Genomic DNA, 23,831 nt, shown 5'->3' with positions numbered 1-23,831 from the left:
CTACTACTACTACTAGCTGATAGAGAAAAATACTTGGAAGACACAACAAATTCATATCATTTGATTAAACAACGCTATTATGATAAAACAAAATTTCGACTGTGAAATCTCCAAAGGACTTTTTTTCAGGTTTCAAATGAACTGCTAGGTAAAGAAAATTAAAACCACTTTCCAACAAAAATTTCCAAAAATTACCTCCCTACCTGTTTTGGTCAATATTTCAAAGAAAAAATTAAATTGATTAGAAATGAATTAGAATTAGAAACTTATCCTTTGATACAAATTTTGAACTGTTTTTGGGTGACGTTCTTTCAGAGGGGAGTCAAAGACTGTATTCTCTTGGCTGCTTCGAAAAGCTTGTGAGTTAGATCCGATTAAAACCGACATGATGCAAAAATAAATTAATACCATCGATCATGGAGAAATCACTTAAACTGGGTGTCATGCCTGATATCTACAAAATTGCATGTGTTAAACCCTATTGTCCTGTCTCCAGACCTGCCAACCGGTACGATTAATCGTATTTTAATACGATTTTTGGACTCAAATACGTGGATACGATTCCAAAGGATTTAGTACGATTTTTGTTGTTGTAATATATTTTTTTTCTCAAGCATGAATGATGTTGAAAATGACAACATGTCATACATCAATTGTTGACCATGTTTCTGAATGATGCATCACAGTTAGTACTATTGTTATTATTTCAGTTAGTTATATGTTGCCGGTTTTCACCAATATTTTTCTCATAACTTTTTGAGGATTTGCATAGAATTATGCATTTAAGCTTATTTTATACTTTAAATGGCCTCAGGCCACATTTAAGCTTTTACCACTTGTTAAATAGAAAAAAATTTTTAAGTTAAAATTAAATTTAACTAACATCTTTGGCAATGAAGCTTTCAATTAAAAACTGTATTGCTGATAAGCTTAAACATAAATGGATTATCTCCCTTTATAATTATCTCTTTTGTTTTTTAAAATTTAATAATCTTTTTTCAACGATTTATTATTTTGTATGAGTGATTTTCTTTTTTTCATTACCAACTGGGCAGCTTTAGGAACAAAATGGTTCAAAATGAATCCTCTAGAAGTATTTAACTGTCTGTGATATGTGTGAATTTCCCATCATTTGATCAACAGTAATAGTATTAGTATGTAGTAGTAGTAGTAATAGTGGTAGGAGTAGAAGTAGTAGTGGTAGTAGTCTAGGAGTGGTAGGAATTGTTGTAGTTGTAGTAGGAGGAGGAGTAGTAAATGCTATAAAAAAAGTGAGAGAGAGAGAGAGAGAGACATGGATCATTTGATAATATAATGGAAATTATCTTGTCACTGCTACAAATTGTCATCTCTATTAGATTGAAGACCACTCTCACAAATATTTTTTCTCAAAACCTTCAACTTATTTGCTGGGCTGGCAGATGTATATCACCATCACAACTTCATTTGGGACATCAGCATCATCATCTCAAACCATCACCACGGTTACAACCACCATCACAGCATTGTCACTGCCACAACCACCACCACCACATCACTTCCATCACCACCACCACTAGAGCACCACCGCTACAACCACCACCTCCTCTTCTTCAGGCACTAGCATCAATACTACCAACATATTTGGAGTCTTTTTGGTCATTTCTTTGAGTGTTTCGAAAGCAATATTCTTAGATATTGCAATTTCTGATCCATAAATTGATTTAAAATGGTCATTAAGTTTTAGTTTCTCGATAAACCGATAATTTTGTAATCACTAGTGATTGCTGCAAACGAATGTTTGAATGATGAAGATCGGAGTTTATTTTTGATTTGGGTTTGATGTTAGCTTTTATATAAATTTTTGTATTTTGCGCACTTTTATTTTCCACACATGCGGACAAAATACACGTTTTTGCTAAAAAATACACTTTTTAGGATCATAGAATACACTTATCATTCTGGGAAGGTTGTCAGGGATCTCTAGCCGTAAACAATCGTACGGCTAGTGACCTTGGCAATGGTCATTCCTACTTCCGCTCTGCCTCGTCCCGAGCTGACCCGGCTCATATAAAGCCGAGTGGACCTCTCGATAGGACACACTTCACACTTACCCAGATTCTTACTACACTTGCTCCTAGACTTACGACACTTACTTACCACACTTCGATACAACAGACGACTTACTTCACTACTCTTACTTACGACACTTGCCTACTACACCCTTACTTCTGGACACTAGACTTTCTTCAACTACTCCTTACAGACCTTTTCTTAACACCTCTACCATACAACTAGATTCAGGGTAAGCCATATTTTTATACTAACTATAACTTTATCTATTTAATATATATTTTTAACTCAGTAATTCCGTGATTCACCGGCCATCTGGACCCATCCTAGCCATGGAGTCCTACAGCCAGAATACCGAGTTCTGGCAATCACGGTAGTTACTACAATGGCGTCACGAGCGAAAACTTTTTTCTACTTTTTACATTATCCATTTTATTAATTCCTACCGTCGTATTTCGTTGAATGAGAGTTCGAATTTCGTTGATTTTTACCGTGTGAATACTTCGTTATTTTTCATCAGGAATTTTCTATTATGATTCTTATATTAAATCTTGAATGAACTCTGTGCTGTGATATTGGTGATAGGTATGACCATGCCCCCTTCCCTTTTCTTTCAGTTGTAGGTAATTTCAGTTCGTGAATTTTGTTTGATCGTGTCAAGGTCGTCCTTGTCCTTGACTCCAAGGTCACACCTCTCTGGTGACCTTGTGGACGGTGTCATGTTTCATGATTTTTTTGTTTAAATTTTTTTTTACATTTGATTTCTTTTTTATTCTTTTTACTGGAAATATTTTTTGTTGTTTTGTTATTGCCTATAACTGTGATTAGTGATTAGTTTATATCTTTGGTAATTTATTGTGAATTCTTGTGATTTGCTTTGTCCTTGACTTGACTTTGTTTACTGCTTATGACTGTGATTAGTTGAGTTCTTGTGATCTGATCTGTCCTTGACTTGATTTTGCTTGTCCAGTGCTACATTGTGATTGTGGTTACTCTTTCTGTTGATTTTATTATATATCTTCAGTCATTATTTTTCACACCTTCCTCTCCTGAGAGAATCCCTTAGTGATTTGTGTGGTTCATTTTTATTATTTTTTAAGTCTGTTTTTTTTTCTTGATTTGTTGTTTGATGATCACTCGGGCCCGGCAGCATGGTGCGGTGAGATGTTGGAGCATGATCCGACCATGGCTGCAGCCTTGGTGAGTGGTCTATCTTTTAACAGACCGTACCTATTTCATATTTTGTATAATTTTGATTTATTGTTTGATGGTCACTCGGGCCAGGCAGCATGGTGCGGTGAGATGTTGGAGCATGATCCGACCATGGCTGCGGCCTTGAGGAGTGGCCTATCTTTCAATAGACCATACCTAATTTTTTATTTTAATATTTGTATAATTTTGATTTATTGTTTGATGGCTACTCGGGCCAGGCAGCATGGTGCGGTGAGATGTTGGAGCATGATCCGACCATGGCTGCGGCCTTGGGAGTGGTCTATCTTTCAATAGACCATACCTAATTTTTTATTTTAGTATTTGTACAATTTTGATTTATTGTTTGATGGTCACTCGGGCCAGGCAGCATGGTGCGGTGAGATGTTGGAGCATGATCCGACCATGGCTGCAGCCTTGAGGAGTGGCTTATCTTTCAATAGACCATACCTAATTTTTTATTTAGTATTTGTATAATTTTGATTTATTGTTTGATGGCTACTCGGGCCAGGCGGCATGGTGCGGTGAGATGTTGGAGCATGATCCGACCATGGCTGCGGCCTTGAGGAGTGGCTTATCTTTCAATAGACCATACCTAATTTTTTATTTAGTATTTGTATAATTTTGATTTATTGTTTGATGGTCACTCGGGCCAGGCAGCATGGTGCGGTGAGATGTTGGAGCATGATCCGACCATGGCTGCGGCCTTGAGGAGTGGCTTATCTTTCAATAGACCATACCTAATTTTTTATTTAGTATTTGTATAATTCTGATTTATTGTTTGATGGCTACTCGGGCCAGGCAGCTTGGTGCGGTGAGATGTTGGAGTATGATCCGACCATGGCTGCGGCCTTGAGGAGTGGCCTATCTTTCAATAGACTACACATGATTATTTGTATGTTGCTTGTCATGGATTTTGATTTAATAGTTCTTTGAGCATTTAAATTTTGATTTATTGTTTGATGGTCATTCGGGCCAGGCAGCATGGTGCGGTGAGATGTTGGAGCATGATCCGACCATGGCTGCGGCCTTGGGGAGTGGCCGATCTTTCAATAGACCATACATAATTACTTGTACATTAATTTTCTTCATTTTTTGATTTGTTGTTTGATGGTCACTCGGGCCGGGCAGCATGGTGCGGTGAGATGTCGGAGCATGAACCGACCATGGCTGCGGCCTAGGGAGCGACTATCCTGCAATAGACACCCCCCATTTTATAATTGGTAATTACTTTGTGGTTTTATTGGTTGGAGGTCACTCGGGTCAAAGAGCATGGTGCAGCGAGATGTTGTAGCATGACCTGACCATGCAGTGGCCTCGAGTGACAGACCAACCAATAGTGTTAGTTGTCTGGGTTTGCTTTCGTGTGGCCACTGTGATTGGGCAGCATGGTGCAGTGACATGTCGGAGCATGTCCTGACCATGGCTGCAGCTGTGGAGATGACCACTCGGAAGCAACCATCTGATGATAGTTTGGATTCACTGAGTTTGATGGTCACTCGAGCTTGGTGGCCTGCGCAGAGAGATGTTGGTGCATTATCTGTTGCGACCAAGGTTCGAGTTGGGGGACCTAATTCTCGGTGAATCACATGATACATGTTGTGATGTTTATGCTCAGGTCGCGCACCATGGGTCAGTGAAGTGTTGGTGCACGACATGGCCATGACTGCGACCTGGAGCAATTGTTTTGTTGTGAAGATGTATAGATTGTTATTATCATTAAATTACTCTGTGATCTTTACTCTATTATATACAAATGTTCATATATTATATTTTTACAGAGCGTAGCTTGTTTGCAGCTTGATTCATTTGCTTGCTTTGGCATGAGCTTGGCCTAATTATATTGTTTTTGCCTTCATGCTTGTGCTAGTTTTATTACTTGGCTTTAAGCCCGCTTGATTTTTGTTTTGTGCTTTTAGCTTGCATTGATTGCTTGCATGGCGTAATAGTTCCTTGAGGTTACACTATGATTTGCTTCTTTGTTACTGACACTGTTTCCCATAGTCTATTCTCAGAAGATAAGGATAATCGTGTCAGTGAATATCATCATGGTGAATAAATTCTAATGGACTACTGCTCTTTTGAGCAGCCCATGGATTATTGTCTCTGTATAGATGAGTATAGATGACCAAGAAAGACTTCTGTAGTACCAAGAACATCGTTAAGTTTATGAAGTCTCTGCAGCCTCAGGAAGCCAATAATTATTATTTTACACTCACGGTGCCCAAAATGGAAGATCCCTTCACTGATGCTCCAGAACCCAAGGACCCTTTCGATGCCAACGACCACTGCTGATATAAGAAATAAGGAAGCCTTGGCACTAGGAGACAGTGGGGATTCGAACCCAGCACCAGAGTGCAGAAATGTAAAGAAGCCCCATCTAGACTTTATTCAGGACGAGGAGGGGCCTATTTGAATTCAACAAGCTGCCATTTGGACTCTGCAATTCTAGAAGCACCTACAGCAGAGTAATGGACCTCGTCTTGAAGGACTTACACTGGAACTCTGTCTTGGCCTTGGACGACATCTGTGTACTGGGGAAGTCCTTCCAGGACCACTTCAACAACTTGAGGGAAGTGTTCTCCAGATTTCGTGCCTTCCGGCTGAAGCTCAAACCCAGGAAATGTGAGCTCTTCAGGAAAGAAACTAAATTTCTTGGTAGGAAGGTAGGAAGAAACCAGTTGTCTATGACAGAGGAATCAATTGCCACTGTACGGGATCGGCCAGCACCTACGTCCATTAAGGAGACAAGAGAAGTTTTTGGGCTTAGCTAATTACCATCGCTTCTTCGTAAAGGATTTTGCCGGAATATCAGAACCCCTTACACTACTTCTTAGGAAGAAAATTTTCATCTGGGGTGATGAGCAGCAGGCAGCCTTTGAGGAGATCAAGCTACGCCTTACTTCCCCACCGATCTTGGCCATTCCCACTACGACAGGTCACTTCATCCTCGATACTGATGCTTCAGATTTCGCCATCGGAGCCGAGTTGATTCACATCCAAGAAGAGGAAGAGAAGGTGATTGCATATGGGAGCTTCACCCTGACACCCCTTCAGCGGCGCTATTGCACTACCAGGAAAGAGCTACTTGCAATTGTGCGCTTTACCAATCACTTCCGTCACTACCTCTTAGGCAGCGAATTCACTGTACGAACGGATCATCGCTGCCTTACTTGGCTCATGAACTTCAAGAGGATTGAGGGCCAACTGGCCCGATGGATCGAAGAACTCAGTCAATACAACATGAGGATAGTTCACCGCTCCGGTTCACTGCACATGAATGCTGATGCCTTATCTCGACCTCCCACGACGGACACTTGCCAACACTACCGTCCTCACAAGGCGTTATCAGAATTGCCTTGTGGCGGATGCGCATATTGCGCCCGAACACAGGAGAGATGGGAACCTTTGAATCAGAAGTAGACTACGTCGTCCCCCTTGGGTCCCCTGACACAATTGTCACTGGGTTGGATATTATAAACGAGGGTGTACGTAGAACACAACTCAGAAGATTGGACGACACTGCCCGAATGACGTCAGGAAGGAACTGCACTATCCCCCTCGGGTCCCCTGACACAATTGTCACTGGGTCGAATATCATAAACGAGGGTGGACGCAAAGTGCGACAGATCAGAGGATTGAACAACTCTACCCGGATGACGTCAGGAATGAGCTGTGCTGTCCCCCTCAGGTCCCCTGACAATTGTCTATGGGTTGAATATTACAATGAGGGTGGACACAAAATACAAGTCGTAAGACAAGACGACTCGACACAAGTTGGCCTTGACGACATTGACATGGAGGATGTCAGGAAGCTGCAGTCGGATGATCATCACATGACCCACCTGCTATTATGGTTGAAATTAGGAGCAGACCCAGAAATGTCGGACTTGATGTTGTCCGGCCAGGAAGAAAAGTTCTACTGGGTGCACCGCAACCTGTTCTTCCTGATCGATGGAGCCTTATACAGAAGAGACGAAGGCCCACGAAACCTCCTTGTCATACCTACGCCTTTAACAAATTGATGTTAGGAAGGAATTAAGCACACCGGTGGAATTGGTTATACCAGGGAAACGTACAAACCCACAGTCTCCTGAAGATTATGTCAACTCTCTACAGCAGGGTTAGAGATAGCCCACGAGACTGCGAGAACCACCCTCCGAACTGAGCTCAAGAGGACGAAGAGGGACTACGACATCTAAGCCCACGTCCATTCCTTCAAGAGGGGACAGGCGGTTTATTACCTGGAGAAATCGAATGTGAAAGGAAAGTCCAGCAAGCTGAAACCTGTATGGACTGGACCAGCCATCATCTCCACGGTCCTGACCCCCACCACATACATTGTCAAATTCAGGAACTCGGAGATTAAGACAGTCAACCATGACCACCTTAAGCCATGTTAGGACCGGACTATCCCAGCATGGATCCGAAAGGAAAGGGAGGCCATCGAGTCTGGCCAGGAAATTACGTACTGTACTTGTGAAAAGCCGGACGATGGAGACCTCATGGTTGCGTGCGACAGGTGTTTCGACTGGTTCCACGGCAGGTGTGTCAACCTGACGAGGAACCAAGCGAGGCAACTGAACACTTTCACTTGCCCATCCTGTTCTCACTAATCTTTTTCTTTAATCTCCGCAGATGACCTCTTTCTCATGGGATGTGACCCTCTTCCGGGATTTCCTGCGGTTCCGAGAAGAGATGCCGAGAGCGGCCGGCAGGCGCTCTCCTCCGGGGCGTAACCCGGAGCACGCAATTCGGAATCGCAGGCAACCCTGGAGAAATTCCACTAGACGCTCGAGGACTCCTCCAATCACCTCGAGACTTGGGAATAGATCCCGGACCTCCGCCGTCGCCTCTAACTCTAACCAGGAACAGAGGCCCCGTGACCGTAGGAGACGGTCCCGCTCGCCCCGTCGGGCCCACAGAACTAGTACCCCGGCCCGACAGAGCCGCGATCGGCCTCCCAGCAGGCATAGGAGGGAGGACCAAGAGCAAGCCGACCGCCGAGACAGATCTCGCCGCCGCCGGGGGACTTCCGCAGCCTGCGGAATCAGCTTAAGAGGGCCAGGCAGGAGCTGGCCTCCCTCCGGACCGAGGCGGCTGAGGTCACCCGTCTCCGGGAGGAGAATAAAAGAATGAAGGAGAGGGAGCCCTCGATGGAGCTCTCCCTCCACAGCTCTGTCTTAGACAGCTAGATGCTAGGGCGAGCAACCGTGTAAATAGATTTATTTTTGCCCCTGCCCCAGGAAAGGGCTTTCCTTTTATTTCAGCCCTAGGTAAGGGCTTTCTTTATGTTTTGTTCGGCCCTAGGAAAGGGCCTTCATTTTTATTTTACGCCCCTTTTTTTGTTGCTACGCCCTAGATAAGGGCTCCTCTCCTTTAGTTCACTGTAATACCGAGAGCTCCAGAAAGGTGCAGGTGAGTACCCCACATCCAGCCACCCTGCCCTTTTTGAGGAGGGAGCAGTGTAGGGATCTCTAGCCGTAAACAATCGTACGGCTAGTGACCTTGGCAATGGTCATTCCTACTTCCGCTCTGCCTCGTCCCGAGCTGACCCGGCTCATATAAAGCCGAGTGGACCTCTCGATAGGACACACTTCACACTTACCCAGATTCTTACTACACTTGCTCCTAGACTTACGACACTTACTTACCACACTTCGATACAACAGACGACTTACTTCACTACTCTTACTTACGACACTTGCCTACTGCACCCTTACTTCTGGACACTAGACTTTCTTCAACTACTCCTTACAGACCTTTTCTTAACACCTCTACCATACAACTAGATTCAGGGTAAGCCATATTTTTATACTAACTATAACTTTATCTATTTAATATATATTTTTAACTCAGTAATTCCGTGATTCACCGGCCATCTGGACCCATCCTAGCCATGGAGTCCTACAGCCAGAATACCGAGTTCTGGCAATCACGGTAGTTACTACAAACCTTCCCTTTTTATCAAAAATTCTTGAAAAGCTGGTACTACTACCACCACCACATCACCACCCTGTGTCCAGCACTTCTACAACAACCACCACATCACCATTCGTACCCACCACTACTGCAACACCACCACATCGCCATCCCTACCACCACTACTACAACAACCACCACACCACCACATCATCATCCATGTTACTGCAATATTTGTAGCATGTCCAGTAACCTTGTTGGGTGATTGATTTTTTTTCTTGTAAAGAGGTCATATTTTATAGGCAGATTGATAGTAAATTGATATATTGAAATCATACACAATATTGGTTTTTAGTTTTTACTGGTCAATAAAATCTTATCTTTATTAGTTATTTTACCACATAATGACATACATCATATTATAGTTTACTGTTATGACCAACACAACTGTTTGAGAGGAACGGAAGTGGTAAAAACTGGGTGGGGTTCCTGACCTCCCATAGTGGGCAGGGAGGTACTTACTGCGTCTTCTATCCCCTTATATCTGTTTTCCAACAGGCTTTCTGTCTTTGTCTTGGAATGAGATTACTTGGTTTTGTCCTGGCCCTGGCCAGAGTCCTAGCTGGGAGGGAAACAGTCAAATGCATAGTTCTTATTTTTGGAGATGATATTTTTTCCCTTGTAAATCATCTCTCTGTTATGTATTATTATATTTGTTATTTTGAATTTATAATGTAAGCATTTGAGTGTATTCCTCTTTGTTGGATTTTGTGCTTGTGTCTGGATGAGACTTATAGGTGATCTCAAACTAAGTACATTGGTAGGATGCTCTTGGAATCTACATCTGATCCCTATTTGTTCTTAGTTCCCCAATGTCTTACTTTTTCTTGGTTGCTTTAATTGTAATTCTAGAACTTTTTACTATCCCATTTTCTTCCTTTTTACTGGCGCTGATATGGCCTAAATGTGTTGCAAGTGCCGTAAAACTCTTAAAAACAAAACAAAAGAAACGAAGTGGTAAAAAAAATATACAGACCTAACAAACCATGAATAAATCAAGAAATCAACTGCCACTATAATAATACATGCATATATATGTACTTTTGGTATTTATTAAAATTCTTGAGATACTGCCGCTGAGTTTTGAATAACAAAATTTTTTATTTAAGTGCACAGTCATTTACAAGCACTTAAAATTAGATCCACAATGTGTGATATTTAAAGAAAACTATTAACCACAAGAATGTCAAGTTTTCACAGATGTTTAGAAAGACAACTGATTTTTCAAATCAAAGTAATAGAGTGAAAGAGTCTGTTATTGTTTTCCCGCTATACAGACATATTATAAGACCATAAATATCCATAATTGCCCCCATTGGACACGGCACTGCCTGATACCAGTTGAATTCCAATGACCTCAGGTAGCTAACAGGGAGGGTTATTGGTCCCTTGTGAGTTCCAACTGAAATAGTGCTGATTCCACGCAGTGATGGATAAAATGCGATTTGTCATCAACGAAATGCAGTTAAAGACTAGCCCCAAACTACACTGACGAGTTTGAATGCTCGTTGCGGATATATTTTTGCTGAAGACTTATACATTTTTTTGTGAGTAGAAGTATTTACATCTTGTCTTTATAATACATAAAATTCAGACAAATCCATAGCAATGTTTTTTTTCTCTCTAATTTTTGAAATGTAGCACTCACTATATTTTTTGTGTAATTTGTTACCGTTCATGGATAACTTATATTGAGAAATCTAGTAATACTAGGAAAAAATAAAAAACACACAGTAAAAGTAGAAAATATAAACTTTTATACCAAGTAGTGATCTTGGGTGAAAGTTCGCTGGCATATGCCGGAAATTCTGTTTTTTTAGTAAATGTAATAACTGCCTTCCGGCATTTTAACGTTAACTTTTATGACTATTTAATCTCCCTTCAAAGGTGACAATTGAACACATGTGTCATACGTTTGATCTGTTTACATCGGACACATAAGCTGATGCGTCACATTTTGTACTATAGTGCTCTTTTCAGTTGGTTATTAAACGCTGGTTTTCACTAAAACCTTTCACACCATTTTTGAAGATTTGCATTGAATTATGCATATAAGCTTATTTAACACTTCAAATGATCTCAGATCTCATTTAAGCTTCTACTTCTTGTAAAATAGAACTTGTCAAGTGAAAATAAAATGAAGCCTTCAATCAAGGACTGTATTGCCAATAAACATAAACATAACTGGGTTATTTCCCTTTATAATACAACTGAAAATACTTAATTTGATTTTGAATTTATAATATTTTTTTTCTTTAATATTTTGTATGAGTCTAACTTTAAAAATTATTATTATCAAATGGGGAGCTGTAAGAACGCTGTAGGTATTCAACTTGTATATCACATAGGTGGGTATTTCCCATATTTGAACCAAAAGTAGTAGTGGTTGTAGTAGTACTCACCACTGCTACAACCACCATCACAGCATTGACACTGCCACAACCACTACCACCACACCATCATTATCACCACAACCACTAGAGCATCAGCACTACAACAACCTATACCAACACTAGCATCAAAACAAGTACCATGGTTGGGGTCTCTTGATCACTTCTTTGGGGTGTTTCGAATTGTAATAGCCCTTACTATTGCAATTTCTGAGCCTTTTACTATACAAATTTAAAGTGATGGCTTATCTTGGTGTCTCCATAAACCGGGTAATACTGTAATCACTAGAAATTGCTGCGAATGAGTGTTTAAATGACGAAGATCATTTATTTTGCTTTGGGTTTGGTGTTAGCTTTTATATAAATTTTGTTTTCAATCATGCAGACTAAATACTTTTTTCTTTTTTTTTTATTGCTTAAAAGAAAACACATTTAGGGTCATAGAAATAAATGTACTTTTCACTCTGGGAAAGTTGGCACTCAACCGGCGAGTCATAGATCGCAAAAAATTAAATTAACATCTTATTCAGGCAAACCGACTTCATCTGTCTGTCTTTCAGGCAAATTGATCCCCGTTAACTTTCACCCATGGTAGTGATATTTCATCTCATTCAATATGTGTATCTTACAGACAATAAAACAAAACATTATTAAATTGAGCGAAACGGCAATCCCCGTTAGGTAATTTCCCTGCTCACCGGGTCAGCAGATGTCAGGAACTGGATACCGTCTCAACTAAACTTATCATTATGTACGCTGTGACCAGAAAGCTGATTTTTTGGTCAACAAGATTACAACAGAAAACCTTGAAGAATATTTGATAGCAAGACACATTACTACTTGCCAATTCATTAATGGAAGAAAGTTTCTGAGGTGGTGACATCCCCCGACCTACTGAAGTCATGCAGCAAAGAATGACTCGGGTATTCTAATGGCCTGAAAGAGAAAAAAGAGAGCAAGGATATTCTGGAAAAAGAGGCCACCAGAAAAATAAAATAAAGGATGAAGTGATGCAGCCAAAGACCAAAAAAAAAAAAGATACTTCAAAATGACAGATAATCTGATCAAAATTGCAGATGACTTTGTTGAAATTGGCGAAAAGTTGTCATCAACAATGTAACATGATCTTTTGGTCAGGAGCAATGCACAAAGGAGAGGCTGAAAATGTAGAAATAAGGACATTCTTGCTTCAGAAATAGGAAGAAAAGTTGGACTAGACGCCTAGTCTGCCATTGTGTGTACAAGTTAATAGAATCTAAAAACTGATTGTGTAAAGAGAGAAGAATATTTTAGTGTGTGTATGTGTATAATGTAGTGAAGGAAGGCCCAATATATTTTTGATATGGGTAACGAAAATTGCTGAGCTATTATGTCCTTAATTGTTCTTGCTTGGTAATTCCCTCAAATGGGAAGATTGATAGTATTATAAGTAAATGTCTGGAAATTTACTTCTTCGTGTCATTTTGTAATGTCCGATTGTGATAAATTGTGGTAGGATTTTTGCATAGGCTGGTAGGATTTTTTAATGTCTCTGATACCTAGACACTCTGCTCTCCTTCAAAGATTACACTGGCTGCCTGTTGAGAAAAAGGTCAAATTCAAAGCATAACAACAAGATATGAAGTGAGTAGAAAAGTGCCAGAAGACAATAGAGAATAAAAATTTTTATCGCGGCGGTGGTGGGTTTGAACCTGCGACCTTATTGGTACGACAACTCCGCCTGGCAGGTGAGAGCGTGGCTCTACCGTGTGAGCTATCCACGAACACACAAAAATATTCGTTTCAAACCCAAAGTCACTTCTAGATCCCTCTCTCACCCACTTCTTGAGATCGCCGATTCGTTCGCCACCATCGCGAAGTAATTTTGACCAGCAGTTAAGCTTAATAGCCAATATTCTCATCACAAACATATAACATAGAAACGATTGAGACATTGAGTATGCTCCGGCGCATGGGGTGAATTTTTAATTCAGAAAAGTGAGTGGAGCAGGCACTTATGTTGGTAACAACAAGATATGAAGTGAGTAGAAAAGTGCCAGAAGACAATAGAGAATAAAAATTTTTTATCGCGGCGGTGGTGGGGTTTGAACCTGCGACCTTATTGGTACGACAACTCCGCCTGGCAGGTGAGAGCGTGGCTCTACCGTGTGAGCTATCCACGAACACACAAAAATATTCGTTTCAAACCCAAAGTCACTTCTAGATCCCTCTCTCACCCACTTCTTGAGATCGCCGATTCGTTCGCCACCATCGCGAAGTAATTTTGACCAGCAGTTAAGCTTAATAGCCAATATTCTCATCACAAACATATAACATAGAAACGATTGAGACATTGAGTATGCTCCGGCGCATGGGGTGAATTTTTAATTCAGAAAAGTGAGTGGAGCAGGCACTTATGTTGGTAACAACAAGATATGAAGTGAGTAGAAAAGTGCCAGAAGACAATAGAGAATAAAAATTTTTATCGCGGCGGTGGTGGGGTTTGAACCTGCGACCTTATTGGTACGACAACTCCGCCTGGCAGGTGAGAGCGTGGCTCTACCGTGTGAGCTATCCACGAACACAAAAATATTCGTTTCAAACTCACACGGTAGAGCCACGCTCTCACCTGCCAGGCGGAGTTGTCGTACCAATAAGGTCGCAGGTTCAAACCCCACCACCGCCGCGAAAAATTTTTATTCTCTATTGTCTTCTGGCACTTTTCTACTCACTTCATATCTTGTTGTTACCAACATAAGTGCCTGCTCCACTCACTTTTCTGAATTAAAAATTCACCCCATGCGCCGGAGCATACTCAATGTCTCAATCGTTTCTATGTTATATGTTTGTGATGAGAATATTGGCTATTAAGCTTAACTGCTGGTCAAAATTACTTCGCGATGGTGGCGAACGAATCGGCGATCTCAAGAAGTGGGTGAGAGAGGGATCTAGAAGTGACTTTGGGTTTGAAACGAATATTTTTGTGTGTTCGTGGATAGCTCACACGGTAGAGCCACGCTCTCACCTGCCAGGCGGAGTTGTCGTACCAATAAGGTCGCAGGTTCAAACCCCACCACCGCCGCGATAAAAATTTTTATTCTCTATTGTCTTCTGGCACTTTTCTACTCACTTCATATCTTGTTGTTACCAACACAAATTCAAAGCATGTGACTTAGTTTATTGCTGTCTGGAGAACACTGCCCCTCCTTACCTTATAGAACTCCTAAAGAAACATTCCACAATCCGATCTTTGCATTCCTCCAATGACACCACCTGTTTAGCTAAATCACGCATTCGTACAAAGGCAGGAATAAGGTCCTTTTCTCATTTTGGTCCGTCTGTATGGAACTCCATTCCACAGAACACTCGGGAGTCCAAATCATTGTTGTGTTCAAGAAATCCTTGAAAACATTTCTTTTTTGATATCATGTATTTTCATTGATATTCTTTTGTGTTTATGTAAAGAACCAAGAACCTCATGGTTGAGGATACAGTGCACTCTATAAGATTATTATTATTATTATTATTATTATTATTATTATTATTATTATTATTATTATTATTATTATTATTATTATTATTATTATTATTATTATTTTAGCACTTTTTGATAAATGGCGGCGCTGAATAGCGACGCACAGTTACACCTTGTGATGAATTCTTTTGGTATTTATTTGTTTCATGACAACATTTCACTCATTTACGTATTAAACAGTGTATGATTGTTTGTATTGATAAATGGTATGTACTTTAAACTTTAACGTTTAGAATTCTGCTTCAAATACTCGGAAAAATCGTTCGAATCAATGTTTATGACTAAAGGAAATTGAAATGGCGGCGGCTATGTTTACTTCCGACACAAAATTGCACCGCTATTTTCATCTTTTTTCGCGATTTGTTGATTGAAGACCTATTCTTCGCTTAATATTATATTAAGCGTGGTATGATGATTTAGAATTACAAAAATAATATTGCTTATACTTCAGATTGTACACTTCTGCTCAAAATTTTCTTCTATCAATGTCAACTCAAGGAAAACAAAATGGCGACAGTTATATTTATTCCCGAGACGACCTTCTTCGACTTAAGCCATCCTTACTTTCAATACAACCGAGAGCTGTTATTTCCCACAATGAAATAATAAAGAAAATGAATGGGAAAAGGAAAAGGGGCAAAAGAGGAGGCGTGAAAAACCGACTTCATAGACGAAGATCTACACCACCACTCCCTTCAATAATACTTTCCAATGTTAGATCTCTTCGTAATAAGATAGACACCCTCACTGCTCTCTCCAAGTTTGATTATGATTATAAAAATGCATGCATTATTTGTCTTACGGAAACATGGCTTTCGTCTATGGACACTGATAGTAGTATTGATTTGGCAAATTTTACTTTGTACAGAAAGGATAGAGACACTTCATTAGGGAAAAATAAAGGGGGAGGTCTATGCATATACGTGAATGATAGATGGTGTAAAATTGTAAATATAAAAGATCAAATTGACACGCCTGATATTGAACTACTTTCTTTGTCTCTACGTCCACACTACTTGCCTCGGGAGTTTCGGGTTGTCACCATTGTTAATATTTATATTCCACCTAGCGCAAAAATTGAGAAAGCATACCAATTAATAAATGAGCATGTATCGTCATTACTACTACGTCACCCGGACAGTCGACTTATTATTGTTGGTGATTTTAATCACTGTCAGCTGCCCATAGCTGGACTAGAACAGTTCGTCACCTGCAAAACACGAGGAAACAACACGCTTGATCTGTGCTACAGCAATATAAAGAACGCCTACAAAGCGCTACAAAAACAACCGATAGCCACATCTGATCATAATACAATTCACCTAGTACCGACATACATCTCTAAATTAAAGAGTGAGAAACCAACTGTAGTATCGCCATATCTGGACTCAAGAGGCAATCCAACGACTGAACGGCTGTTTTGACTGTACTCGGTGGGAGACATTGATGAATGGACTGAAACTGTGACATGTTATATTGCATTTTGTATGGATTTATGCGTGGAAAAAAAAAAGAAATTAGGATATTTCCTAACAATAAGTCATGGGTTACAAAGCGACTTAAATATATACTCAATGAAAAGAAGATTGTCTTTAAGAGTGGTGACATTAAACTAGAATTTGAAAAGGGAAAGGAGATCAGAAATACAATAAAAGAAGAAAAGGCTGAATACAAAAACAAAATGGAGGGACAGCTGAGATCGGGCTGCGCAAGGAAAGCATGGGAGATGATAAAGCAAATGGGAGGAGTAGACCAAAAGAAACGAACATTCCCACAAGGAAAAACGATAACTGATGTCAACAAATTAAATGATTTTTACTGTCGTTTTGACAAGCTCCCATCTGTGCACAAAGGTTTGTCAAATAACAATGAGCCACCTCCAGATGTTGAAGAAGAAACTGTAAGCTCCCTCTTCCAGCGATGTAAAGAACATAAAGCACCAGGACCAGACAACATTACCGGAACTATTTTGAAAAATTGTCACCAACAACTGGCTATACCTTATACAAAACTTTTTCAAAGGTCAATCGATGAACAATCAGTGCCAGTACTTTGGAAAACATCGATTGTCGTTCCAGTTCCAAAAAAGCGTTGTCCGACCATATTGAACGACTTCCGTCCAGTGGCGCTTACATCGCTTGTAATGAAATGTTTAGAAAAAATTTTAAAATCTGAGCTCCTACAAAAATGTTATGACCTGAAATTGCTAGATCCGTACCAATTTGCATACCAGCACCATGTCAGTGTAGAAGACGCACTATTAACTGCCACAAATTCGATCTGAAAACACCTTGACCAAACGCCCTCGAATTACGCCAGAATCCTGTTTGTCGACTTTTCGTCAGCTTTTGATGCCATGAACACAGATATTTTGCTTCAAAAGTTGTGCAACATGGATATTCCAAACTACTTTATTAAATGGTATAAAGAGTTTCTGACCCATAGACCGCAATGTGTAAAATTTGGTGAACATATCTCCAACAAAAGAACGTTGTCGAACGGATGTCCCCAAGGCTGCGTGAGTTCCCCAATCCTGTACATCTTATACACCAACGACTGCAGACCATCCTTTGAAAATTGTTTTATAGTGAAATATGCAGATGATACTGCTATTCTTGGCTTATTAAAAGATAAAGTTACCGAAAAGAATTATTTCAAACAAATAAATATATTCACCGATTGGTGTAAACAAAATCAGCTTGAATTAAATGTTGAAAAAACGAAAGAACAGGTGTTTGGTGTAAAAAATAAAAACGACTTAAAAGTGTGTGGCGATCGTAAAGATGATGTTGAGATAGTTGACTATTTTAAATATTTAGGAATAACCATTGATAGTTCCCTCAATTTCTCTCAACATATTAATATAATATCTAAGAAAGTTGCCCAAAGATTATACATCCTAAGGAAATTGAGAACATTTCAAGTAAGGAAGAAAACTATGTTAAGAGTTTATGACTCATTGATTAAAAGTGTAATTGCGTTTGGCTGCACCATATGGTTTGGAGGATGCCGACTTAAAGATAAATCAAAAATTTCAAAATCTATCAAAGAGGCATCAAAAATAATAAACCATCCTCTTGATGGAGTAGAAAGAATTCATGGAAAAGCAATAGAAAGGAAAGCATTCTCAATTACCAAGAATAAAAAACATTTTATACCATGAATTTAGTTTTTTACCATCTGGGAGAAGGTTTTGTAAGATTAAATGTAGAACTAACAAGTATATATCAACGTTCGTTCCATCAGCAATAAAATTTTTGAATATTTCATATGGTACAGAAAAACCAAGGATTGATTCGTTGACTGATTAACTGATTAATTTATTTAATGTAAGATTAACTGACCAATTGATAATGATGATAATTTTTGGTGTCGAATTGCCACAATCGTAACAAATTGAAAACGAAATGAATATGTTTATGTTGTGTATATCTCACGTGTGAGAGAGAGAGAGAGAGAGAGAGAGAGAGAGAGAGAGAGAGAGAGAGAGAGAGAGAGAGAGAGAGAGAGAGAAAGTAGGAGTGAAATATCTGTTCAATGTTACAGTTATCGTTTAACGTTATAACAAGTGTAACTAAATGACAAATTGCCTTATTTATGGACAATAAAGATCTATTATTATTATTATTATTATTATTATTATTATTATTATTATTATTATTATTATTATTATTATTATTATTATTATTATTATTATTATTTATGATGATGATGATGATGATGATGATGATGATGATGATGATGATGATGATGATGATGATGAGATGATGATGATGATGATGATGATGATGATGATGATGATGATGATATTATGATTATGATATGATATGCATACTAATACCATATATATGACTATAGAAGAGACTGCAATATGCAATAATGAGAGATTGTAGCATTTTCGAGAGATTGTGAGCTTGTAGATTGATCAAGATATGTACATTTTAGATGTGACGATATATGAGTTGTTTGGATGTTGATGTTATGATGATTATATGATATTATTGATAGTATTGAGATGATGATGATTATTATTATTATGATTATTATTATTATTACTACTACCACTACTAATACTACTACTACTACTACTACTACAACAGAGCTGCCAACCTACTGCAAAAATTGCGGAATTGTACGCATTTTCAGAGATTGTACGCTTGTACGCATTTCCCCCAAGATTGTACCCATTTTCAGTGTACGTATATATAGCTCTTCGTTGGATGTTGTGTTACTCTGTTATTCATATTATTACTAGCCTATTGAGAAACCTTGGTGACTAAGTGGATATTCATATATATTTTTCCCAATTATGATCTTCATGCTGGGAGGTAGAATTCTGGAAGGATTGGATTATAGTCTTGAGAACATCATTGTTGCTGCAATTGAGCTTGTGCGGTGTGACTTTATGAAAGTATACCTTCCTCTTACTTTCACAATGGTTAGTTTCCGTCGATTTCAGGATTGTACCCATTTTTATGAAATCTCCCCCCATTTTGAGGTCCCATTGTACACATTCTAATCAGATGGGGTTGGCAGCTCTGCTACTACTACTATTACGACTACTACTACTACTACGACTACTACTACTACTACTACTACTACTACTATTACTACTACTACTATTACTACTACTACTAGTGGAGAACCCACAATATTTTCTCAGAAATAAAGGCTGTTAGGAAAAGTGGTGATCTATTATACTTATTATACTACTGTATTGTATTTTTAGATTTGCCAGTAATTCTATGCTCAATGATAGAAATTTAACATTGGCTTTATGGAACAATGTTGATCCCCAACCCTATTTTTTAAAAGACTAGATCAGAAAGATTATCATTACTTGATAGTATCAAGAGATATTTAAAATTATGTCATCATTTTTGTTGTTGCGGATGAGATTATTATTACTTGATAGTATCAAGGGAGATATAAAATAAGTCATCTGTTTTTGTTGTGGATATCCTAGAATTGCTTAGAATAAATTATACTCGCAATGACTTGAGTATCTCAACCTAGCAGATTTTCTTCGTATTAATTTGAGTCAACAGATTAACCTGAAATAGAAAGAAGACTTTGCAAGTTACTCATATACTCATATATCTGTAAAATAATAGTTTTATAATTTTTAGATTTGCCAGTTATTCTGTGCTTGATGATCTAAATTTTTACATTGGCTTTTTTATTTTTTATAATAGATTATTGTTATTATTATTATTATTATTATTATTATCATCATCATCATCATCATCATCATCATCATCATCATCATCATCATCATCATCATCATCATCATCATCATCATCATCATCATCATTATTATTATTATTATTATTATTATTATTATTATTATTATTATTATTATTATTATTTAGATAACATTTTGATCCATCTCTGATATGAGCTAAATGTGTGCTGGGCACAGGGCAGCAAATTTTGATTTGATTATCTTGAAATCAAGATTTTATGTTTCGAACTGAGCATGGGCTTCTTTCACAATTGAAAGTGATAGCATCTTTTCCTTCCTTTGTTTAATGAAAATGTTGCTGCTTGAAACTCAAAAGGAATAAATAACAAAAAGTAATAAAATGAAAGCTTCAATTTATGGAATAAAGACAGATAATGTGGACATTTCGGGTTTCCCCTTTATCAACAAAACACGAAACACTAAGGATGAATGATAGATGTGAGAATGGCGTAGTTAAGGTGAATAAACAAATTAATGATGTGACAGAAAATTGAAGGCTCCTTTGTTCGGAGCATGAATTAAAATATAACAATGAATAATAAAAAGTGTGCAATTGATGAAATTATTTAAAATACTTCGTTCTTTCTGTGATTGCGGGTGGTTGGATGGGAGCATCACCCTTGAATCATATACCTATGATGTTCGCATGGGTGTACGATCCGATAGTGATGTCGTTTCTTCTTCTCTTTACTAGCCTATCCTGATTCTTTGGTTTGTGATTGTATTTTTGACAGGGGATATTTTTTTTTCTGTAAATCTTCTGCCTGTTTGTCCTTGGTTATTTATAATTTAGCTTATGATATCTTTAGGTTATGATTTTGATGTACATTTGTACTATTTTTGTTAGATTGCTTGTTTTTTTGTTTCAGCGGTCTCTCATATAACCTCAATTGTGTTGGAAGAGACCTAAAACAACAAACAAACAAACAAACAAACTTCCTGTGCTTGCCAGTTCTTATTGTTATTATATTTCTTTCACTTGTTGCCAGGAAATCATTTCTGATTCATATAACTATAACTTCCTAACTTCAATATCCAAGGCTGATTCCTGGGTGGGGTTCCTACCTCCATAGCGGGCAGGGAGGTACTTTCTGTGTCTTCTATCCGCTCTTATCTGATTTCCAATTGCTTTCTGTCTTTGTCTTGGAATGAGATTGCTTGGTTTTGTTCAGACTTTGGTCGGAGTCCTTGGCTGAGAGGGAAACAGTCGAATGTATAGTTATTGTTTTGGGAGATGATATTTTTTTCCTTGTAAATCATCTCTCTGTTATGTACTGTATTATGTTTTGTTTATGTATTATATATGATTTGTAACCATTTGAGTGTATTCCTATTAGTGGGGACCTGTGCTTGTGTCTGGATGAGACTTTTAGGTGATCTCAAACTAAGTACACTTATAGTGGGCTCTTGGAATCTACATCTGTTCCCTATTTGAACCAATTCCCTTTTTGTCTGCCTTATTCTTGGATGCTTTAATTGTAATTCTAGAACTTTTTACTATCCCATTTTCTTCCTTTTTACTGGCGCTGATATGACCTTAATGTGTTGCAAGCGCCGTAAAACCCTTAAAAACAAACAAATCAAGGCTGCTTCTTAGTTGGTGATCTGTCTGGGAAAAAGGTCAGACACACATAATATTCTTTAATACCAACAAAAACCCAACAGTATTAATACATTTTAAAATTTCAATGACTCTTATGCATTGTTATTAATATATTTTGCATGGGACAAGTTCTTGTTAACTTACCAAATGTTTCTTCCCACAGCTTTGTCTCTGTCTGAAAAAATTATGATATCACTTAACAGGCGTCATGTCTTGTTCTACATGTTATGTGTTGCTATTGGTCAGAGACCCTTTGTAAAGCGCTTATGTACTTTAAAATTTTTATCATATTATTTGTAAACTTTTGAGTGTGTTCCTCTTAGTGGGAGCTTGTGCTGATGTCTTAAGTACATTGATGATATGTTATTGGAATCTACATCTGATTCCCTATTTGTACTATTCCCCTTTATCTTACTTTTTCCTCAATTCTTTGAATTGTACATCTAGAATGTTTTTACTATCCAATTTTCTTCCTTTTAATATCTTCCTGATATGACCTAAATGTGTTGCAAAGTGCCATAAAACCCTTAAAAACAAAACAATCAAACTAGGAACATAAATGAAATACCATCTCAATCTTTTTTATTTTTGTAACCAAACCAATTGTATAACAAATCTCACAGATATCATCAATTATTAACCACCTCATTCATATAGTAAATTATGTCTTGTGGCAATGTTCCTCTCAAGCGATTTTTGTGGTATCTTGACACTCCTCTTAGGTGATAGTTATGCATATCGATGAGTATCAATGCCATCATAATCTGCCAATGAAGAATAAAAAGAGCTCTACTTTTAAAATTTGTGTCTTTGTCAGAAAAATGTAACATTTTGTGAAACTATTTTGGTGTATGGTAAATATATTTTGAATTTCATAGGTAAAATCAGATATTTTTTATTTCTTTTTAAAAAAAACCTATTTCAGGTACATGATAACAGTTTGACAAGTCTTCCAAAAGCCATTGGGTGTTTAGTACGTTTGCAACGTTTAGACCTCAGGTATATAATCATAGTATTGGTATTGAAAATGTGGCTTTTTACAATGTTAGTTATTGTAATTGGCCATTTAAGGTACCATCAAATGGGGTAGCTTTGATTCAAGTTGAAACTCTGCCTCTTTAGCTTTGGTCCAATGTGAGTATTTTGGCAGACATCTCCTTTTATAAGAATTATGTTGCCACTCTTATATGAAAATTGAAATCATCAAAGAAGGTCTGATATGAATCAGACTAACACTTGTGCCATGAGAGACAATAGACGCTGACTCACTTAGATAGAATTAAGTTCATCTTCATATAGAATTAAGTTCATCTTCATCCGAGGAGAAACAATTTATCTAAGGATGATTTTGATGAAAATCAAAGGATGGAGGTCTGTCCTCTGTCGCCTCCACATCATCCACTTCTAAAAATAACTATCAACACTACTTGAACCAAAAAAATAAATGAAGAATATGCAACCCCTAAGAATTGTACACGACTAAATGATATGGAGCGTAACCAGAAAAATTACTAAAATGGTTTTTAATCAAGCAAAGCTTTGTGGTACACAAAAAAAAAGGGCACAAAAATATCTTAATAAAAGGACTGCAGTACAGGCATTCAATATGTTGAATGATCACAGATGCACTGCACATATCACTGACTATTTACATAGTCTGGATATTTCGTGACATTATCTTTTTAAAGGAGAGCTTAAGGAGGAATTTTTGGAGCTCTGTACTGACTCTGTGGTGTTTTTATTGTTTGGAGATCAGATACCCAAAAAGATTAAGGATTTGTGTGAAATGCAGAAAATCTCATCAAAAAATACAAGGACAAAAAGATTTGAAATTTA

The 23,831-nt window shown here is 38.1% G+C and overlaps 1 protein-coding gene across 1 annotated transcript in view; it reads left to right on the top strand.

Annotated features, from left to right (window-relative positions):
• Positions 1–23,831, top strand: part of LOC144979186 (leucine-rich repeat-containing protein 40-like) — an 85,069-nt gene that overhangs the window by 25,643 nt on the left and 35,595 nt on the right. The window contains exon 4 of the mRNA XM_078925800.1: positions 22,921–22,994. Coding sequence (XP_078781926.1) covers positions 22,921–22,994 — 74 coding nt within the window. The remainder of the gene's footprint in view (positions 1–22,920; positions 22,995–23,831) is intronic.

The sequence above is a fragment of the Berghia stephanieae genome, chromosome 1 (assembly GCF_034508935.2).
Source record: "Berghia stephanieae isolate SIO BIC M18660-M18661 chromosome 1, UCSD_Bste_1.3, whole genome shotgun sequence".
NCBI lineage: Eukaryota > Metazoa > Mollusca > Gastropoda > Nudibranchia > Aeolidiidae > Berghia > Berghia stephanieae.
The sequence above is the reverse complement of the archived record's forward strand: the minus strand, read 5'-3'. Positions and strand labels throughout refer to the sequence as shown.